Genomic DNA, 17426 nt, shown 5'->3' on the forward strand with positions numbered 1-17426 from the left:
ACCACATATAATCCCAATCTCTAGTTTCCCCAGTTCTCCGGAGTAGTAAGTATTTACATTGACCGCACTTGCTGTATAGCGCTGAAACGTAAGAACTGAATATTTCGTGAAGAAAATAAAATAGAAACCCTTACTCAAGAGCCGACTTCCTACGCAGCTATTTTCATCTTTTCCACAGGCGGCATAGAATCCTCCTCATCTTCGTCAAAGTCGGCCTTTCCAGCTAATCCGCGTTCCCATAGTTCTCTACCCGTCATCTTCTTCTCCTCCTTCGCCGGCGTCTTCGTCTTAGACCTCTTGTCGTCCGCCTCCTTTTCTTCCTTTTGTCGCCTCTCCTCGTCCTCAATCTCCTGCTTGAAGCCCGCCTGCCACTTTAGGAACGACTCCCTGGTGACCGCCGTACCCTGGAACTTCCGGTTCTCCTCTTCCTCGGCCTTGGCGGCTTCCCTCTCCTTCTGCGCATGCACGGCGTTTACCCGCTCCGACATGAGCTGCTCGGCGCTCTCCTTCAAGGCGCTCACAAGCGTGAATACCATCGCCATCCCGATGTTCTCCTCGATGGCCGGCTGCAGGGTCTCGAGCAGCTGGTCGCGATCCTCCTGGATATCTAGTCGCGGGTGTTTGGGCGCGTTGGGAGGGGCGGAAAGGTCAAGTTCCGGGGCCACGTCGGGGTAGTCAGGTGGGTAGGACACCTGCAGCACCAGCACCGGTTGCTCCGTTTCTTCGACGTCATTCTCGGGCGTTTCGAGAGCGATCGATATCCGGTATGCGGTGTCGGAGATGTCTAGAGAGGTGACGGATCTGAATTAGCGGGGGAATTCTGATGCGCGGGCGAACCGCTGCCGTGGATATTTTCTTTGGGGTTCTTGTATTCACCTGTAATTTCTTCCGGGAAGATCGAGTCGAGCACCTCGCGCTCTTCGATCTGGTCTTCGCGGCCCATTTTGCGTCGATTATGCCGCCGTGCGGATGGCAGGTTGTAGTATGGAGGGGTACGAGGGACTGGGGGTGCGAGGGATTCGGCGGCCAAAGGGATTCAACCGTGCAGCGTGCAGGAAGTAAAGGCGCTCAGTGTCTCCTCACAGACAGAAGACGAGAAAAATGCACGGCGACAACAGCTTCCCTTCGTGGGATGATTTTGGGGACGAGAGTTGCAGGACTTCAGGCCGGCGAGTCCATTGAATCTTGCAGCCCACATGCAAACAGCACAAACAGATAAGAAATCGGCCCAAAATGTTCGACCCGCAAAGGAAATCCGCTCTTTTTTCTCGTCCTGCAACAAAACATCCCCTCCCCGTTTATATATATTTCTATACGCGGTTTGAGTCAGATTCTTCTCCTCCGATTGCCTATTCTTGGAAACTGAATAGTACGTTTGCTTGTTGCAATTTTTTTTCGATTCATAGATTTTCTCTCTGTCCGGCGGTGATATCATGGGTAAACCCAGACCTCAGAAAAAGAAGAAGACCTCTAAATCCAAGTCCGTTCTCAGCGCCGGTGGCTCCGTTTCGAAACAGAAAATGAACGAAGACCCTTCGAAGCTACTCGACCAAGCGACAATCCTCCTTCAGACGGGACAGGCAGATGGCGCGCTGGGGCTAGCCCAACAGGCCCTCGACAATGCGCCGGCCAATTCGCCCGCTCAGCTCTCCGCCCTGAACCTGGTCGGCGAGATCTACGTCGAACTAGGAGACATCGACGTTGCCCGGGAGCAGTTTTTGCGTGCGGTCGAGCTGGATCCGGCCGGTACGATACCCGAGTCCCAGGGCGGCGGGGCTGAAAAGTTCTTATGGCTGGCGCAATTGAGTGAATCGGGAGGGAAAGACAGTGTGCAGTGGTTTGAGAAGGGCGTGTCTGCCCTCCGACATACGATCGAACAGCTGGAGGCCAATGCCGGCCCGCAGAATGCCATTGAGTTGGACGGAAAGAAACGGAAGCTGGCCAATGCCTTGTGCGGCGTTGCGGAGATCTACATGACCGACCTTTCGTAAGTCGCCCGAGCGCCCCGTTGCTTGTCGACGGTTGGGATTTGCTGACGATAAACAGGTGGGAGGAAGATGCGGAAAGCCGGTGCGAATTCTTAGTTACGGAAGCTCTCAAGGCCACCCCCAAGGCGCCCGAAGTGCTGCAGACCCTTGCCTCCATCCGGATTTCACAGCTGCGAACAGACGACGCCCGCGACGCACTCACGAGAAGTCTGGCGATATGGAAGGATCTGCCTCCCGACGACCTCACCATTCCGGACTTTGCGACCCGAATCAGTCTGACCCGTCTGCTGATGGAGGTCTCCATGGAACTCGAGGCACTGGAGGTTCTGGAGCGTCTGATCCTGGAAGATGACCAGAGCGTGGAAGCATGGTATCTGGGAGGGTGGTGCCTCCATCTTCTGGCGGAGAAGCAGCAGGCGGCCCCGAAGGATGCCGAGGCAGACGAATCCCCCGAATCGAAACGACAGGCCTCGCTGGTGGCCAGCCGGGAATGGCTCAAGCAGAGTCTGGCGCTCTACGAAGTGCTCCAGTACGAGGACGAACGGCTGAAGGAGCACGCCACGGAGCTGGTGCAGGAAATGAACAAGGAACTCGGGGAGGAGATGGACGAGGAGGAAGGCGAGGAAGGTGAAGAGGGCGAGGACTGGGAAGATGAGGAGATCGAGGCCGAGTCGGACGGGGACCACGAGATGGCGGATTCATGAGGACCACGGGATGTTATGACATGATACCAATTGAAAAAAGATGCACCGAGAATAGATCTACGACCGTCCATAGGAAAATACAAGGGACTATATGACCATAACTATAGAGAACCAATGATAGCGACCGGAAAAACCCCCGGGCCGACCGCTTTCGGACAGTCGCAGAGCCAAATTTGGCCCGGCAGCTGGACCGATGCGTGGCAAATCGCCCGATGTGAGTGAAAGGCTTGTTTGTCTTCGAGGCTGCTGGAAAGTGTCCGCTCTTCCTGTCAGGATGGACCCGCTACCAGCGCCCCGCGGGGAGACCTCGTCGTTGCAGAAGATCGAGGTGGATGCCGCCCAGATGGCCTCCGCGGACGTCCACGAGGCGAATCTCACCGAAACCGTCGTCGCGGTGGAGAACGACGTGTCTCAGTCCGAGTACGAGTCCGATAGCGACGCTTCGGGCGACGAGTGGGAGACCCAGTCTCTCTACGAGGACGCCATCCAGGTTCTTCGCGATGATCAGCTGCGCGATGGAGGTAAGCTTCTCTGATGGCCTGGTCCATGCGCCCCCGTCTTCTGGTCGCGCTCCCTGCTCACTCCACGCCGTCTGGCATGATCTAGTCCCCGATGCTTGCACCTTGGAAGAGGCCGTCGCCTTTCGAAATCGGCTCCATGAAATCGGCAAGGCCGCCTTTGTCGGCGAGACCATTGGCCAGGATGCCGTGACCGCGAAGAAGCTCTGCACCGCGTTCGGCATCTTGCCCCCGTCGTTCCTCGAGGGCGCGCCCGACGAGGCCTATCATCCTCTGCTAGCGATTGCGATCTCGCGGGAGTTCTCCAGACGCCAGAAACTGCCCCAGTACAATACGGTGGAGGATGCGGTCCGATTGCTGCAAGAATCCAAGAATATCGTCGTGCTGACGGGTGCCGGCGTGAGTCCTCTGTATAGAACAACATCGGCGTTGAAGGACATGCGCTGACCGATTTTCTAGATTTCTACGAGTCTCGGTATTCCGGACTTCCGATCGAAAGACACTGGACTCTACTCGCAATTGGAGCATCTCGGCCTGAACGACCCGCAGGAGGTTTTTGACATCCAGGTCTTTCGCGAGGATCCCAGTATCTTCTTCTCGATCGCAAAGGACATCCTACCTACTGAGAAGAAATACTCGCCGACCCACGGGTTCATTCGGCTGCTGCAGGACAAGGGAAAGCTCCTCACCAACTACACCCAGAACATCGACAACATCGAGGCCAATGCAGGTGTGCTTCCCGAAAGGATTGTCCAATGCCATGGTTCTTTTGCGTCCGCCACGTGCGTCAAATGCAAGTACCAGGTCCAGGGCGATGCAATCTTCGACGAGATCAAAAAGGGGGCCATCCCTGAATGTACGGTGTGCCGCCAGAAGATCGCCGAGGATGCCATGAAGACACAGGGCATGAAGCGCAAGCGCAGCACCAACGGAACCCAGAAAAGCCGCAAGAACGAGGGCGAGGACAGCTCGGAAGAGGAGGATTATGAGATTCCCACTCCGGGTGTGATGAAGGTATGTATTCAGATGCTGTGTGTTCTGTTTTGCGTTCTATCCGGCTGACACAATATCAGCCCGACATCACCTTCTTCGGCGAGGATCTTCCGGACGAGTTCGGCCGTCGCCTACTCCATCATGATCGTGACCAGGTGGATCTGGTGATTGTCATTGGGACCTCGTTGAAGGTGGCTCCTGTGGCGGAAGTGCCGGGAGTGCTGCCTCGCACCGTTCCCCAGATCTACATTTCTCGAACCGTAAGTCCAGAGCATCTCAAGACACGGTGAAGCCGGAGCTGACCATAAACCAGCCTGTATCGCACACGGGCTTCGATATCGACCTGTTAGGGGACTGCGACGTGGTGGTGTCGGAGCTTTCTCGCCGAGCTGGCTGGGAGTTGAAGCACGAGATGATTCCCCCAGGCGAGACGGTCGAGGTGAGCCCGGTGGAAGGATATGAATCACGACATGTGTTTAAGGTTGTTGGCGCATAGCGGCGGTGTTTTGTCAGGGCGATCTCTAGTATTCAGGGACGGCGTATCTCGACGGTTTATTTTGCAAGGGACTTCTGGGTTGGATGAGATTTGAATGAACTTTTCTTGCTTAGATGCAAATACTTTGATAGAAGGCGACTGGCTTTTCTACCGTTGCGAATCCGAGTTCTTTCTTTTTTCTTTTTTTTTACACTAAATCTACCTGGAGTGACTGAGATTTGTAGCAATTCGTGGCCATTCAAAGGAGAAGAACGCGGGTGTTTTCCGGCGACGTCAAAAGAAAAAAAAAAAAAAAAAAAAAACCTTCCCTTCCAACTTCTTCCCCACCAGAACCGCATCTTAGACGAGACCACCATCCACTTCTTTAGACGCGTATCGATCGAGATCCAACGACTCAATCTTCAGGGCTGCAGTCCGGCCTAGTGGACGCAATCGCCATGGAATACCTGATCCGCTTCGCTCAAGCGCACGAGACCTTCCGGCGGCCGGAGATTGAAGCCCTGGCGTCTCTGGCCGGCATTGAGTTGGAGATCCTATCTTATGACCAGTTTGTAGGTGCTCATGCTTCTCTGCCTCAATAATTTTACTGTGGCACTCGTTCCCATCCCCATCCATCGATCATCGATCGCATCGCACCCCCACCTTGGAGATATTTTCACCCCGCCATCCAACCCATCCGAGAGATATGTATCAACCGCTAACTGCTCTTCCAGTCACCATATTGCATTATCAGAATCCCTGATGAAGCAGCTGCGAGAAAGCTCGTCTCGCGCAGCATCCTGGTCAAGGATATTTTCGAGCTCTGGGGCCACGGCGCCAACTACGATGAAGTGCACGCCGACGTCCGCAGGCGGACGCAGCACCGCTGGAGCGAGTTCAAGGAGGGCTCGTTCCGCTTCAGTTTCGAGACCTTCAGCGGCAAACGCAGCATGGAGGAGAGACGCAGCATCATCCAGTCCTTCTCCTTCATGGCCTTCACGGGCCCCATCCGCATGAAGAACCCGGACAATGACTTCTGGGTCCACGAGGACTATCTCTCGGCCGTGGAATCCGCCGTGAAGTATCCAGATGCGCCGCGCCCGGAGAAGCTGGACCTGGACCCCAAGCATATTTACTTCGGCCGTTGGATTGCAGACAGCCATCGGGACATCATCAACCGGTATGATCTGAAAAAGCGTCGCTATATCAGCACAACGTCCATGGATGCCGAGCTGAGTCTCGTCACGGCCAACATGGCGCATGCGGACCCCGGGAGACTCTTCTACGACCCGTTCGTGGGGACGGGGAGTTTCTGTGTGGCGGCAGCGCACTTCGGAGCCTTGACATGCGGTTCGGATATTGACCCGCGCAGTTTTCGCGGCCGAGAGAGAAAGAAAGGGGATCCGATTGGGGTGGCGACGAACTTTAAGCAGTATGGGACGACGAGCAAATTCGTGGATGCGTTCACGTCGGATCTGACGAATACGCCCCTGCTCAAACGCCCGTTTTTGGACGGCATCATTTGTGATCCGCCTTACGGCGTGCGCGAGGGCCTTCGGGTTCTGGGAACTCGCGATGGGCGTGGCAAGGAAGAGGTGGTCATTGACGGTGTACCGGCTCATTAGTATGTATTCAATCAGACTCTTACCGAGTACTGGCTCCCTGGTCCTTCGATTGTGTCTAACATCTGCCTATAGTCGACCAGGTTACATCGCTCCCAAGAAACCGTACGGTTTCGAGGCAATGCTGCACGATATCTTGGAGTTCGCCTCGCAGACCCTCGTTACAGACGGGCGAATGTGCATGTGGATGCCGACATCTGGTGACGAGGACGTGAAGCTGATGATTCCGATGCACGAGAACCTGGAGGTCGTCAGTGTCTCGGTGCAACCGTTCAACAACTGTAAGTGCCATAGACACATTCAAATCTCGAGGCGGATGTTAACAGACCGAAAAGGGGCCCGTCGACTTATCACCTACCGAAGGCTCCCAGAAGGCCAAGTCTCGGACGTATCGCTCGGGCGACAGAAGGGCGATGACCAGGGAATCAGCGCCGACGACCTGAACGCCTTTAGACGAAAGGTGAGCTAGCATCCTCCGTTTGGTGTCCATTGAATCGATCTAATGATCCATGTCTAGTATTTCGCGAGGAACAAGACGGGAGCCGAAAGCCCCGCAACGCAATGAAGATATGAATGAAACGATGAAAATAAGCTGTACTGCATGAGATATAGAAGCAATCCAAAATATATCAAAATTTATTCCAACCGAGTTTATCAGCCTTCAACGCCTACCAATGTATATCTCCCAAGCTCCCAAACCAGAAGGCCATCCATTTGATTAGAAAACGGGAGAGAGCAAGCAAAAGACATCAAAGCAACATATCACAACTTCCCCAACACCTTCCCATCCTCACCATCCTGCCCATTCAAATCCACACCCTCCTCTCTCATCACCCTCTGAACCTCCCGCGCCAAATCCTCCCGCAACAGCCTCGCCAGCGCCTCCCCCTCCTCATCATCCAACTCGTCCCTCTGGCCCCGTCCAAACATGACGAAACTCACCTTGCCACCGCTCGGCGGCGCATTCGTTGCCGGCCTGGGGATCACATGGAAATGAACGTGGGGCACGAGTTGCGCAGCGCTCACTCCTGCTCGTTGTAATTATGTCAGTCAGCGTCGAACGTTGTCCGCCTCTCCTTGCATATACCCTGTATCTGACTGTATATAGCACAATCGCGTATAGTCCAAGATGAAGAGCAAGAGAAGTGAAGGAAGAAAAAGAGGAATACCGTTATTCTGCACGACGTTCCAATTCCAACGCGAACTCGAACCAGACTCAGACGCAGCCTCTTCGCCGAAGAGGGTCCGCATCGCGACACGGGATATAACAGGGAGCCATTGACCGATCTAAATGATGGTATTAATCAATTATCTATTCTGTACGGAAGCTGAATGGCTACTGTGTGTGGTAGTGCTGATTGAATCCGGGTATGGTTCGACAGGATATACAAACGTACTTCTCGACTGATTCGGACGCCCACATCGGCTAATTTCTCATGATGCTCCCTCGGAACGACAAGGATGTGGCCCTTGGTGAGGGGCATGATGTCGAGAAAAGCGAGGACATGTTGGGTAGATAGGATGAGATGCGCCTGGGTGTCTGGGTTCGAGGGTAGTAGCGGCGACGGGGCGGTGGATGTTGGATGAGGTAGGTTGAGAAAGGCGGAGGGTGCGACTGGTGGATATGCGCTCGCAATATTACAGAAAGGACAGGCAGATGATGGCGAGACCATGATGAAGGATGATGGGAGAAACAGAATAATGCAAAGAGGAAGTATGAAGAGTGGAAACGCGGGAAGGCAAGTCGGGGAACCTCGGTTCAGCGGCCACTTCAGCGTCTACACCAATCAATGACTCAAAAACACAACCAAACCGAAAAGTCTCAACAGTGGTTAAATTAATCTCCCTAAAAGCACATTACAATAAGTCCTTCGCTCTATCCTCGCTGGTAGACTAATCCGAATATTGATAACCCTGGCGGGTTATTATCCTCAACACGCTTTCAAGCATCACGGGTCATTAAGAAACAGGCCGTGCGACATCGTCTACTCCAGAAGCCATGATCTCAGACATGGAAAAGCGTGGAGTTGGTCGCGAATATAAGAAGCGAAACGCCATCAGAAACAACCCCGATGGGCCGAGAAAGGTCGATCATAGAAGCAGAGTGAAAAACCAAAAAGAGAACTGCAAATGCCATTTCCGACCATGGAGAATCCGACGCCTGAAGTAAGAACAGAGGACAAGAAAATGGGAGGGTGAAGAAAGAAGTGTAATGCAGCCCGGACACTACCAAAAAGAGAAGAAAAAGAAGTCAACGAGAATAAAAACGAGAAGGGAAGAGCAGAAAGAAAATCACAAAAAAGACAATAAGAGCGCCCTGACGCCCCCGGAAGAATTGAACAATGCCAACGTCCGCAACTGAAATGAAGAAATGCCGTCGTAAACATATGCAAGAGGTGTGCTTTATACCATCACAAACGAAGAAATGCCAACATATGGAATCAATCAACTCCTTCTGAGTAACCCTGCCACGGACGCCGATTTGAGCGGAGTGCCGTCAAACACGCGTCGTGATCATTTACTCATGATCCTTGATGTAGTTGTACGGTTCGGAGAGGGAGCTGTCAATGTAGTGGTGATGGTACTTCTTGGCCCATTGCCGCGTAAGGATGGAAGCTGGAGGACGATGGTTAGAAGGGAGCAGGAACGGATGAGATCCAGACAGTCAGCACTTACCCTTGAGGAACTTCTTGCTGGCGTACTTCTTGAAGAAAGCTTCGTGGCAGACGGGGCGGTGGAGGTAGTCAATCATTAAACGGAAGACCGGCTCAATTTCTTCTTCGTCGTATCCAGCATAGTGGGCAAGAGTTGGATCCTAAAGGTATGAGGTGTTAGAATAAACTTCTGCATTCGGGACATAGCAGCAGACTTACCCAAGGACCGCGCTCCAGAATCAGACGAGCAAGGTACATAGCAGCGGCCGACACGTGACTCTGGCGGTACTGCATGAACCGGTGGTCCAGCAGGCTGATTTCCATCAGGTACTTGCCAAGGGTCCGCGTCTGGATGTCGTAGTTGTCTGCCTTGGAGATGCGACGCAGGAAGTTCATCGGGTTGGGGAAGCTCATGTTGTATTCGAGGGTGGCCAAGATATGACGTTCGGCATCCAGGATCTCCTTGTCCGAAAAGGTCTCGTCGGCGACGTGGCTGAAGTTGGCCACGTGAGGCGAGAGGACTTCCTCATATTTGGACGCGATGAACATGGCAGCGACACCGACCAATTGCAGGCGATCAAGGGCGACGACCTCGGCAGAAAGGAATCGATCGATGAGATTGACGGCGAGGAAGAGCGTTTCGGGAAGCAGGCGGAAGCGGGTGTGGACCTCGATGAGCCAGTCGACGAGAATGCCGCGCATCTTCCATTCAAGGTCGGGCTGGTGTTCGATGTAGTCGGGATTGGGTAGCGTTTCCAATTCGAGTTGTCTCATGTAATCGAAAATCTCAACCACGTACTCGGCGGCCATCAGAGGGTCGTCCAGGTCTTCCTCGTCCAGGTTTTCCACATCGTAGGGCACGTCAGCCTTCTCCACGATCTCCTCGGAGACTTCGACCTTCTCCTTCACCGTCGAGGCCTTCTCCGTGGCGGCCTTCTTGGCCTCGAGCTTCTCGACGTCGACTCTCTTGCGTGGGGGTTCTTCCTGCTGCAGCGCCTTCTCCGGTATCGATTTTTGGCTAGCCGACCGCTTCTTCTGTGCGCTACCGACTCCTGATCCGCTACCGGGGCGTTTCGCGTCGACGGCGGGCTTCTTAGTGTTGGCGTCCTTGGCGCCCATAGCAGTACGCGTCGTGTTGCTGCGGCTGAGTTTCTGGACGCCTCCGGCCTGCATCGTGGCCTTGGATGTCAAGCCGACCTTGCTGCCTGCAGACTTCTTTGATTCCTTGGTTTCCCCATTGTCCGCCTTGTTGACATTGCTCACATCGCCGAGGGCGGCGCGTTTTCTGGGGACTCCGCCCGTCGCCGTGGACGTGGCAGCCTTCTTAGTCTGGAGGGGTTTCTTCGCGGCGTTGGCAGCCGGAGCATCTCCTGCCGACATGGCAGCGGCCTTGGCCCGTGTCAGACGCGTCTGTGGTCCGTTCTCGTCGTTCTCGTTCATCGCACCCCGCGTACGGAGACTCCGAGCCTGCACAATGGTTAATTCAGCGGCCGTCGATTTGACAGGAACGAACGAATGCCAATCGAGGAGACGGGCTCATCTGAGTTCTGACGCGTCTTAGTTCCCCCCCAGAGTCAAGGAAAGCTTACCGGAGGCATGATACTAACTGAAGGAAGAGTAAAAGGGATGGGTGGAAAGGAGGTAAAGTAAATAGGACAGTATAATTACTGCATTCGTTAACTCGTCAGCATTCCGAAGGAAATTACTCCGGTGGAGCCCAAATACCTGAGGGCAGGAAGGTGCTGATGCACGTACCACGCGTGAATTCTTGTCCAACCCCGAGCAACAAGGTATTATGCAAGGTTGCCAAAGCAGGCCTGGCAGGTATTTCACAAGACTGGGCGTGGAACGGCTTTAAAATAAGGGCATATATGAGTTTGTTGACGTTGGAGGTCGGATCTTGAAAAGACCCGAATCACGTAAGTTTCCGGGCGCGCCAGTCACCGCTGTAATAAGAAAATCTGTACAGAAAGTGATACTGCACGTGTCAATCGATGAGTATAAACAAAAACACGCGAAGAGGCAGCCTGATGACGAGGGTTGAGGGTGGTGAAGCCGGGGGGGTGGGATCGCCTCGAAGAAACAGAGGATTGATGATGGAGGTTGGGTGCAGGGAAAGGTGTAAACTTGACAGGGCAAAGACGATGTTTGGCCCTAGTCTTAGCGTGGAAATCAGCCAAGCTGGGAAATGATGCCCCACAGCACAACTCCGGTCAAGTCGCGTGGATTCGCGGATTCTTAACGGCTGTACACTGGTGATGCGGTGTATATGCAAGACCCAAAAAAGCAGGAGGATATTGACAGTCCTCGAGGGGTAAGGTAGTATTAGAATTATGTACGATGGAGGGTAGAGAGGAGGGAAGCGGGAAAGGAAGGCTGGGAGAGGGAGATGAAGAGGAGGAAAGGAAAGGGGGGAGACGAGGGAAAAGTAGGGAATCAGCGGGCGGCCTGAGGTATCCGTACGTATGAGAGGGACGGAGAGAGGGCGACTGCCTGCGGAAATGCACGACAGAGAAGGTATTGATACCGTCACGAGACGAAGTGCGGGAGTCATGGAGTCATGGATGCCTGAGGGTGCCAAACGCAAGACGCCGTCGCGCCCGAGAAGGAGTGCGCGCGAGACGACGATCGCCCAAACAAAAAGACGCCCGCGTTGCCCGGCAACGCCTCGGCCCTTTTACGCTTTTGCGTATCGCCCGGGACGTGTTGCCGTGTCGCGCCGTCCCGTGACCTGCACCTGCGCCACAGCCTCAGAATGTGGCGGTGCCAGACCCGGGATCATGTGACTGTCTGCCCAGCCACAGCTGCGCGCCGGAGCCAAAGACATTTTCGTCCGGAGAGCATCAAAGTCGCTGGTTGCCGACATCCGCCGCCGCGTATCTCGACCACTCTCGGGCTGTGCTATCGGGAGTCTTGCGTTGCTCTGGAGGCGACGTCTTACTTTATCTGACTTCTCGTGTGTTTGGTTGCATCCGGCATGCTGGAGCAATAATCGACTGGATCATCTCGCAATCTTCCTGTCTTCGATCTTGCAAGTGCGCTGCACCGTGTCTGGAGCTGGCACCTGTCAATTGATCTCGGAATCTCTTCTGCATCCCATTGATCCATCATGCTTCAACCTCGTCTGGCCTTGACCGGCCTGCGGCTTCCCTTCAGATGCCTGTCCTCCGTCTCGTCTCGGGCCTACTCGACGGTCATCACGGAGAAAGAGGCGCCCTCCGCCGAAGAACCTCCGAGTGCGACCTTCGATCCTAGTATCGCCTTCGCTCCTCCACCCACCCGTGACGATACCGGCGTTCTCATCCGCAAATATACGCCCCGGACGCCCGGTGTCCGCCATCTGCGGAGACCCATCAACGATCATCTCTGGAAGGGACGACCGGTCCAGAAGTTGACATTCCCGAAACGAGGCCATGCCAAAGGTGGCCGTAACAACACCGGAAGAGTGACGATTCGGCATCGTGGTGGTGGTCACAAGCGCCGTATCCGAGTGGTGGACTTTGCCCGGGCTGCCCCCGGGCCGCACCTGGTCGAACGCATCGAACATGACCCCGGACGGAGTGCTCACATTGCACTTGTCCGCAGTCAAGAGACCAAGCAGCTGAGCTATATTCTGGCTGCCGAGGGAATGAGAGCCGGGGACGTTGTGCAGAGTTACATGCCAGGTATCCCGCAAGATCTGTGGAACAGCATGGGTGGCGCCGTGGATCCCGGTGTGCTGGCCGCCAGAACTGCCTGGCGAGGCAACTGCTTGCCCTTGCACATGATCCCCGTCGGGACGTCGATTTTCAACGTCGGATTGAAACCGGGCAAGGGTGGCCAGCTGTGCCGAAGCGCGGGTACCTTTGCCACGGTGATCGCCAAGGGTACCAACTCGCCCAGCCAGGGTCAACAGGAGACGCCGGAGGAGGGTGCCGAGACCAAGAAGGTCTCCCAGCGGGAGCTGCAAAAGAAGGAGCGTCTTGCTACGCACATCACTCTGCGGCTTCAGAGTGGTGAGGTCCGCCTGATCCACAAGGACTGCTGCGCAACCGTGGGAGTTGCCAGTAACCCTAACTATCAGTATAGCCAGATCGGAAAGGCCGGACGATCTCGCTGGCTGAACATCCGTCCCACCGTTCGTGGTCTGGCGATGAACGCGGCTGACCATCCCCACGGTGGTGGACGTGGTAAATCCAAGGGTAACGTTGACCCGAAGAGTCCTTGGGGTCTCCCGGTACGTATTGCTCTACATCTTTTCGTTCTGTCCCCAATTGTTTACCGGCAGACTGCTAACTGGCGTCCCAGGCGAAATCCGGCTGGAAAACCCGGCCCAAGTGGAAGGTCAACAAGAACGTGGTTGTTCCCCGAGTGCGCAACCAGGGCAAGCGTCGCAGAGGTTACAGCTAAAGGTATCGCACATGCCATCGTTTCTCTCGTGTCATTTCATTTCCATTTTCTTCATTGCATTCGATTCCTAATATGTATACTTCCTGCTTGCCACGACGCTTCTCCCAAAATTTCTTGTCATTTGTTTTAGCCTGAGACGTGCGCGGAGATGAGAGATGTGTACTCAACTTGTACTATTTCAGAAAGATGTTCTCGTTACCTTGGGGTCTGTTGAGAGAGCGAGAGAGAGAGAGAGAGGAGGAAAGAGGGAGAACGAGCGAGTTTGCTGCTCTGGTTCCTCGGCCTTTTTTTTTTATGTGTTCTCTCCGACCCTCCGTGGCGTTGTTACTGTATTATATGGGATTAGAATATAGGTCATGCTCACACGGGGAGATTTCGTAGACATGAAAATAGCGAAGATGAAGTAGAGGACCAAAGATGGCTGAGCCCCCAAACGGGGCTGGTTCGCAACGTGACTTTAGCCTTTCGGTGGCGCTGCCGACGGACTTCAATTCGATCGGCCGATCAGCGTATACGATGCGCTTTCAACGCCGTCACTCGCACCCCCTCGACCCTCAACTGCGCTTTGTTGCTGCCTTCGCTCCTTTCGTATTCTCCTGGCAAATGTTGACGGCCGTTTTTGCTCTTCTCGTCACCGAGGTCTGGCGCCTCTAAGCCTTGAAACGCTGCGTTCCCACTCATCGTCCGGTCCCACCTCGAAATATTACGTCCCCTTCACCTGCCATCGCCGGCCTCTTCACCATCTCTCCCTCGAAGGCCATGGCGGATCTTTACGACGAACAGTCGCAGCCGTCTTCCAATCACACTTCTGCGTTGCACTCCCAGCATGCTTCGATGAATCTCGATGCGGCGGCGGGTCACAGCGATGTCGATGGCTTCTACGTTCCCCGCCCAAAACGTATCGCATGCGTTGTCTGCAGGAGGAGAAAATTGAGATGCGACGGCAGAAAACCCAGCTGCGGGACTTGTGCGAGATTGGGGCATGAATGCGCCTACGACGAAGTCCGAAAAAAGAGCGGTCCGAAGCGGGGCTATGTGAAGCAGTTGGAGGCACGTTTGGGTGGGTGAATGCCATTCATCTCCATCTCCCATACATGGCCGGATACTGACCACGCTATCTTCTTTGTTAAAAGCTCAGGTCGAGACCTTACTTAAAACCCAAGAAGGGGGAGCCCCTCTGCCCCAAACGAACGATTTCAGTGCTCCGGCTCCGAGCGAGCTGACAAGCGTACCCGAGCCAACTGTTCTACCAAATGGTACGAGTGCACCTATATCGCCTCCAGAACAGACCGGAAATCATCCTCTTCCGGGCCAAATATATCTGCCGCCACCCGTACGCGACTCTCATAATTTCGCATGGGACATGATAAGTCTGGGGCTCGAGGAGCCTCTCCCCGCCCGAGAAGTCATTGATGAACTGTATGTTTAAGCCCCAATCTCCGCTCCAGAAGGGCATTGGGTTCTCATACTTTGACAGGAACCAAATCTATTTTGAGAAAATTCACCCCGCCCTCCCCGTATTACACCGGCCGAGGCATTTGGCGGCCATGGATCTGGCCCCAAATGTTCGACCCCCCGTGTGTTTGCAATACATCACATGGAGTCATGCTGCGTCTGTCACTGACAAGTACAATAACTTGCACGAACTGTTCTACCAGCGGGCTCGCAAATACGCCGAACTGGAGGAGATGAAAGGTCTTGGAGAGGGTGTCTTGTCTTTGGCATGCTGTCAGACATGGCTACTCATCGGTACCTATGAGTTTAGAATGATGTGCTTCCCCCGCGCTTGGCTGAGCGTTGGGAAAGCTTCACGGTTGTCACTCATGTTGGGTTTGAACCGAATAGATGGGCTGGGCCACGGAGTTAAACAATCACTCCCAGCCACCAGCGATTGGACGGAAAAGGAGGAGCGACGAAGGGTCTTCTGGATGGCGTACTGCGTTGATCGGTTCGCCAGCGTGGGAACTGGATGGCCCGTATTGTTCGATGACCGAGACGTGAGTTGACTCCAGATTTCCCCCCTACTACCTATCAGATACACGAATGCGTTAACCAAGAAGCCAACAGATCACGACCAATTTGCCTGCTAGCGAAGAAGCATTCGTAAAAAGCCAGCCGCAGCAGACTGGGAGTGTCAGCGATATCGTGGACGGCGATGGTATTCCCACGCTCTCGCCGTTCGGAAGCGTTGTTTTCATGGCGTACCTCTTTGGCCGGAATCTCTCCCACCTCCATCGCCCCGATCCACAAGACAACGAGTATGATCTGAACGGGGTGTTCTGGCAGCGACATCGGTCGCACGATAACATCTTGCTCCATTTCGCATTGGCCATGCCAAACCATCTTCGCCTGCCTGCGGGTGTGGCAGATCCCAATGTGATTTTCTGCAACATGGCGATCCATACCTCTACGATATGCCTTCACCAGGCCGCCATATTCAAGGCGGAGAAGAACAAAATCTCCGAGCAGATCGCGACCGAAAGCAAACGGAGATGCATAGTTGCTGCGGACCAGATCTCCAACATCATGAAGATGATCAGCCACATGGACCTGACGATTGTAAGCCCGCCCAGCTCAATATGATCGAACGACGACCGGAAAGACAGCTAATCCATTTTAGATGAACCCGTTTATGGCATTCTGCGTCTATATCGCAGCGCGGGTGTTTGTACAATACCTCAAGTCTCGCTCCGATGACTCTGCCGCCCGATCCTCTCTACAATTCCTCTTCTCTGCTCTGGGTGCACTGAAACAGAAGAACCCCTTGACCGAGTCCTTCCTGGTTCAGCTTGACGTGGATATCGAGGGCACCGCACTCGACGATATCCGACCCCGACCATTGAAAAAGATTCGCCGCGCGCCCAGTCGTACGGTAAGCACTGATCATCCTTTGTCCAACAAACGAGCTCTCCAATCCTTCGTGTAACTAACAACGACATAAAACATATAGTACTCGGACGAAGAACTTGCACCAGACACCCAGCCTCTCACATCCATCTGTCCGCATTCACGGACAACGTTAACCCCCGATGAAGGGGATTCGCCATCCTCCTCAAACAACTCCCGTCAAGCGTCCGCGCGCGCGCCCACGGCCCTCCCTAGTCGACGAAAACAACGTCCCCTCCCCGGTAACATAGCCTCCGTCTCCTGCTCTCTTCCTAATAATATGTATATCCCGCCTTCGAGGAACGGCACAGGCCCTACCGGTTGCGGAGGAGGCGCAACCCTCGACATGGACCTCTCGCCCGGGTTCACCGACGCCAGCACAAACAGCACCACCACTACCACGCACAATGACAGCAACGGCGCCATTCCCGGAGACCCAGGAGTGACGCTGAACCGTCCGCCTCCCAACGGACACCCACAATTCCCATCTATGCCGAATGGCTCGCAGCCACAGCCACAGCCTACGCATCGACATCAACATCAACAACACCCACGTCCCCACCCATCCAGTACCACTAACCCGCTCGAACCAAACGCCTCGATGACGCAGTCATCGCTCGAGGACATGGTCCCCGGTCCGTATATGGACATCGCGTATCCGGGTCGAGGGTACCCGCCCACCACGGGGATCGTGACGCCGCTCGATTCGACCGGATCGGAGGGCTCAATGCCCATGCCCTCGGCGTGGGATTTTGCGCCTTCTCAGGATCCAAGCGTCGATGCGATTCAGATGACGACGGGAGGAATGGACTCGTTCAGCGACGCGCAGTGGGCCCAGCTTCTGGCCTCGGGAAACTGGGATGCATGGCGGAATCATGGGTAGAGGGCAGAACGTCTGCTGTCTATTCTTCTCTTTTCTTTTCTTTCCATAAATTTTTATACATATCATAGATACCCCCCCACTTTATTACAAGTTTCTCACACTACACTCGTGGCTCTAGAACCTTTATTTTATCTTATCTTATTGTATTTGAACCTGACCCTTGATGGGATCAACTACGATGTGGGTCTTTTTGGACTGTGGATAATTCATTAGAAATAGATGGAAACAATTAAGAACTAAGGAGTTGTGATCGATGTTAGCAAGACGAAGTCAATCCCTCGTCGGTAGGAAATCGGAACAAAAGAAAACGGAAA

General features: G+C 54.4%; 8 protein-coding genes across 8 annotated transcripts; 4 read left to right on the forward strand and 4 right to left on the reverse strand.

Moving 5' to 3' along the window:
* Positions 1-149: 149 nt before the first annotated feature.
* P170DRAFT_483905 (RWD domain-containing protein) lies at positions 150-1298 on the reverse strand (the record flags this gene model as incomplete). The annotated part of the gene is made up of 2 exons (XM_024853911.1): positions 838-1298; positions 150-784 (listed from the first exon to the last, which is right to left on the reverse strand). The coding sequence occupies exons 1-2, from the start codon at positions 941-943 to the stop codon at positions 150-152; spliced, it is 741 nt and encodes a 246-aa protein (XP_024710438.1). The 5' UTR covers positions 944-1298.
* P170DRAFT_461075 (ACL4 family protein) lies at positions 1279-2780 on the forward strand. The gene is made up of 2 exons (XM_024851995.1): positions 1279-1987; positions 2047-2780. The coding sequence occupies exons 1-2, from the start codon at positions 1434-1436 to the stop codon at positions 2690-2692; spliced, it is 1200 nt and encodes a 399-aa protein (XP_024710439.1). The 5' UTR covers positions 1279-1433; the 3' UTR covers positions 2693-2780.
* Positions 2781-2895: 115 nt separating this feature from the next.
* Positions 2896-6928, forward strand: P170DRAFT_461076 (NAD-dependent histone deacetylase SIR2). Its single transcript, XM_024851996.1, has 10 exons — positions 2896-3213; positions 3299-3609; positions 3670-4224; positions 4284-4463; positions 4517-4642; positions 5068-5250; positions 5413-6302; positions 6376-6581; positions 6636-6760; positions 6818-6928. Exons 1-10 carry the CDS (start codon positions 2967-2969, stop codon positions 6863-6865), a joined length of 2871 nt encoding a protein of 956 aa, XP_024710440.1. The 5' UTR covers positions 2896-2966; the 3' UTR covers positions 6866-6928.
* P170DRAFT_461077 (HIT-like protein) lies at positions 6925-7998 on the reverse strand. Its single transcript, XM_024851997.1, has 3 exons — positions 7698-7998; positions 7470-7587; positions 6925-7328 (listed from the first exon to the last, which is right to left on the reverse strand). Exons 1-3 carry the CDS (start codon positions 7971-7973, stop codon positions 7063-7065), a joined length of 660 nt encoding a protein of 219 aa, XP_024710441.1. The 5' UTR covers positions 7974-7998; the 3' UTR covers positions 6925-7062.
* Positions 7999-8644: 646 nt separating this feature from the next.
* Positions 8645-10775, reverse strand: P170DRAFT_33187 (B-type cyclin nimE). The gene is made up of 5 exons (XM_024843368.1): positions 10680-10775; positions 10544-10621; positions 9174-10421; positions 8977-9115; positions 8645-8916 (listed from the first exon to the last, which is right to left on the reverse strand). The coding sequence occupies exons 2-5, from the start codon at positions 10550-10552 to the stop codon at positions 8819-8821; spliced, it is 1494 nt and encodes a 497-aa protein (XP_024710442.1). The 5' UTR covers positions 10553-10621; positions 10680-10775; the 3' UTR covers positions 8645-8818.
* On the reverse strand, positions 10712-11647 carry P170DRAFT_33190 (uncharacterized protein). The gene has a single exon (XM_024843369.1). It carries the CDS (start codon positions 11506-11508, stop codon positions 10942-10944), a length of 567 nt encoding a protein of 188 aa, XP_024710443.1. The 5' UTR covers positions 11509-11647; the 3' UTR covers positions 10712-10941.
* A 145-nt stretch (positions 11648-11792) lies between these two features.
* P170DRAFT_374685 (mitochondrial 54S ribosomal protein uL2m) lies at positions 11793-13720 on the forward strand. Its single transcript, XM_024845296.1, has 2 exons — positions 11793-13170; positions 13242-13720. The coding sequence occupies exons 1-2, from the start codon at positions 12064-12066 to the stop codon at positions 13341-13343; spliced, it is 1209 nt and encodes a 402-aa protein (XP_024710444.1). The 5' UTR covers positions 11793-12063; the 3' UTR covers positions 13344-13720.
* A 128-nt stretch (positions 13721-13848) lies between these two features.
* Positions 13849-16389, forward strand: P170DRAFT_33222 (putative C6 transcription factor Prf). Its single transcript, XM_024843370.1, has 5 exons — positions 13849-14393; positions 14482-14762; positions 14821-15340; positions 15411-15902; positions 15964-16389. The coding sequence occupies exons 1-5, from the start codon at positions 14103-14105 to the stop codon at positions 16267-16269; spliced, it is 1890 nt and encodes a 629-aa protein (XP_024710445.1). The 5' UTR covers positions 13849-14102; the 3' UTR covers positions 16270-16389.
* The last annotated feature ends 1037 nt before the right edge of the window (positions 16390-17426 follow it).

This window comes from Aspergillus steynii (genome assembly GCF_002849105.1).
Source record: "Aspergillus steynii IBT 23096 chromosome Unknown P170scaffold_1, whole genome shotgun sequence".
Classification (NCBI taxonomy): domain Eukaryota; kingdom Fungi; phylum Ascomycota; class Eurotiomycetes; order Eurotiales; family Aspergillaceae; genus Aspergillus; species Aspergillus steynii.

Bases quoted from the DNA above. Each gene is read 5' to 3' on its own strand.
- P170DRAFT_461075 (XM_024851995.1), top strand. From the start codon at position 1,434: ATGGGTAAACCCAGACCTCAGAAAAAGAAGAAGACCTCTAAATCCAAG. The intron at 1,988-2,046 runs GTAAGTCGCCCG...GACGATAAACAG, and splicing joins ATCTACATGACCGACCTTTC to GTGGGAGGAAGATGCGGAAA.
- P170DRAFT_461076 (XM_024851996.1), top strand. From the start codon at position 2,967: ATGGACCCGCTACCAGCGCCCCGCGGGGAGACCTCGTCGTTGCAGAAG. The intron at 3,214-3,298 runs GTAAGCTTCTCT...GGCATGATCTAG, and splicing joins TGATCAGCTGCGCGATGGAG to TCCCCGATGCTTGCACCTTG. The intron at 4,643-5,067 runs GTGAGCCCGGTG...CCACTTCTTTAG, and splicing joins CCCCAGGCGAGACGGTCGAG to ACGCGTATCGATCGAGATCC.
- P170DRAFT_461077 (XM_024851997.1), bottom strand. From the start codon at position 7,973: ATGGTCTCGCCATCATCTGCCTGTCCTTTCTGTAATATTGCGAGCGCA. The intron at 7,588-7,697 runs GTACGTTTGTAT...ACCATCATTTAG, and splicing joins GCGTCCGAATCAGTCGAGAA to ATCGGTCAATGGCTCCCTGT. The intron at 7,329-7,469 runs GTATTCCTCTTT...TACAACGAGCAG, and splicing joins GAACGTCGTGCAGAATAACG to GAGTGAGCGCTGCGCAACTC.
- P170DRAFT_33187 (XM_024843368.1), bottom strand. The intron at 9,116-9,173 runs GTAAGTCTGCTG...TCATACCTTTAG, and splicing joins TTCTGGAGCGCGGTCCTTGG to GATCCAACTCTTGCCCACTA. The intron at 8,917-8,976 runs GTAAGTGCTGAC...ATCGTCCTCCAG, and splicing joins CAGCAAGAAGTTCCTCAAGG to CTTCCATCCTTACGCGGCAA.
- P170DRAFT_33190 (XM_024843369.1), bottom strand. From the start codon at position 11,508: ATGACTCCCGCACTTCGTCTCGTGACGGTATCAATACCTTCTCTGTCG.
- P170DRAFT_374685 (XM_024845296.1), top strand. From the start codon at position 12,064: ATGCTTCAACCTCGTCTGGCCTTGACCGGCCTGCGGCTTCCCTTCAGA. The intron at 13,171-13,241 runs GTACGTATTGCT...CTGGCGTCCCAG, and splicing joins AGAGTCCTTGGGGTCTCCCG to GCGAAATCCGGCTGGAAAAC.
- P170DRAFT_33222 (XM_024843370.1), top strand. From the start codon at position 14,103: ATGGCGGATCTTTACGACGAACAGTCGCAGCCGTCTTCCAATCACACT. The intron at 15,341-15,410 runs GTGAGTTGACTC...AGAAGCCAACAG, and splicing joins TATTGTTCGATGACCGAGAC to ATCACGACCAATTTGCCTGC. The intron at 15,903-15,963 runs GTAAGCCCGCCC...AATCCATTTTAG, and splicing joins GCCACATGGACCTGACGATT to ATGAACCCGTTTATGGCATT.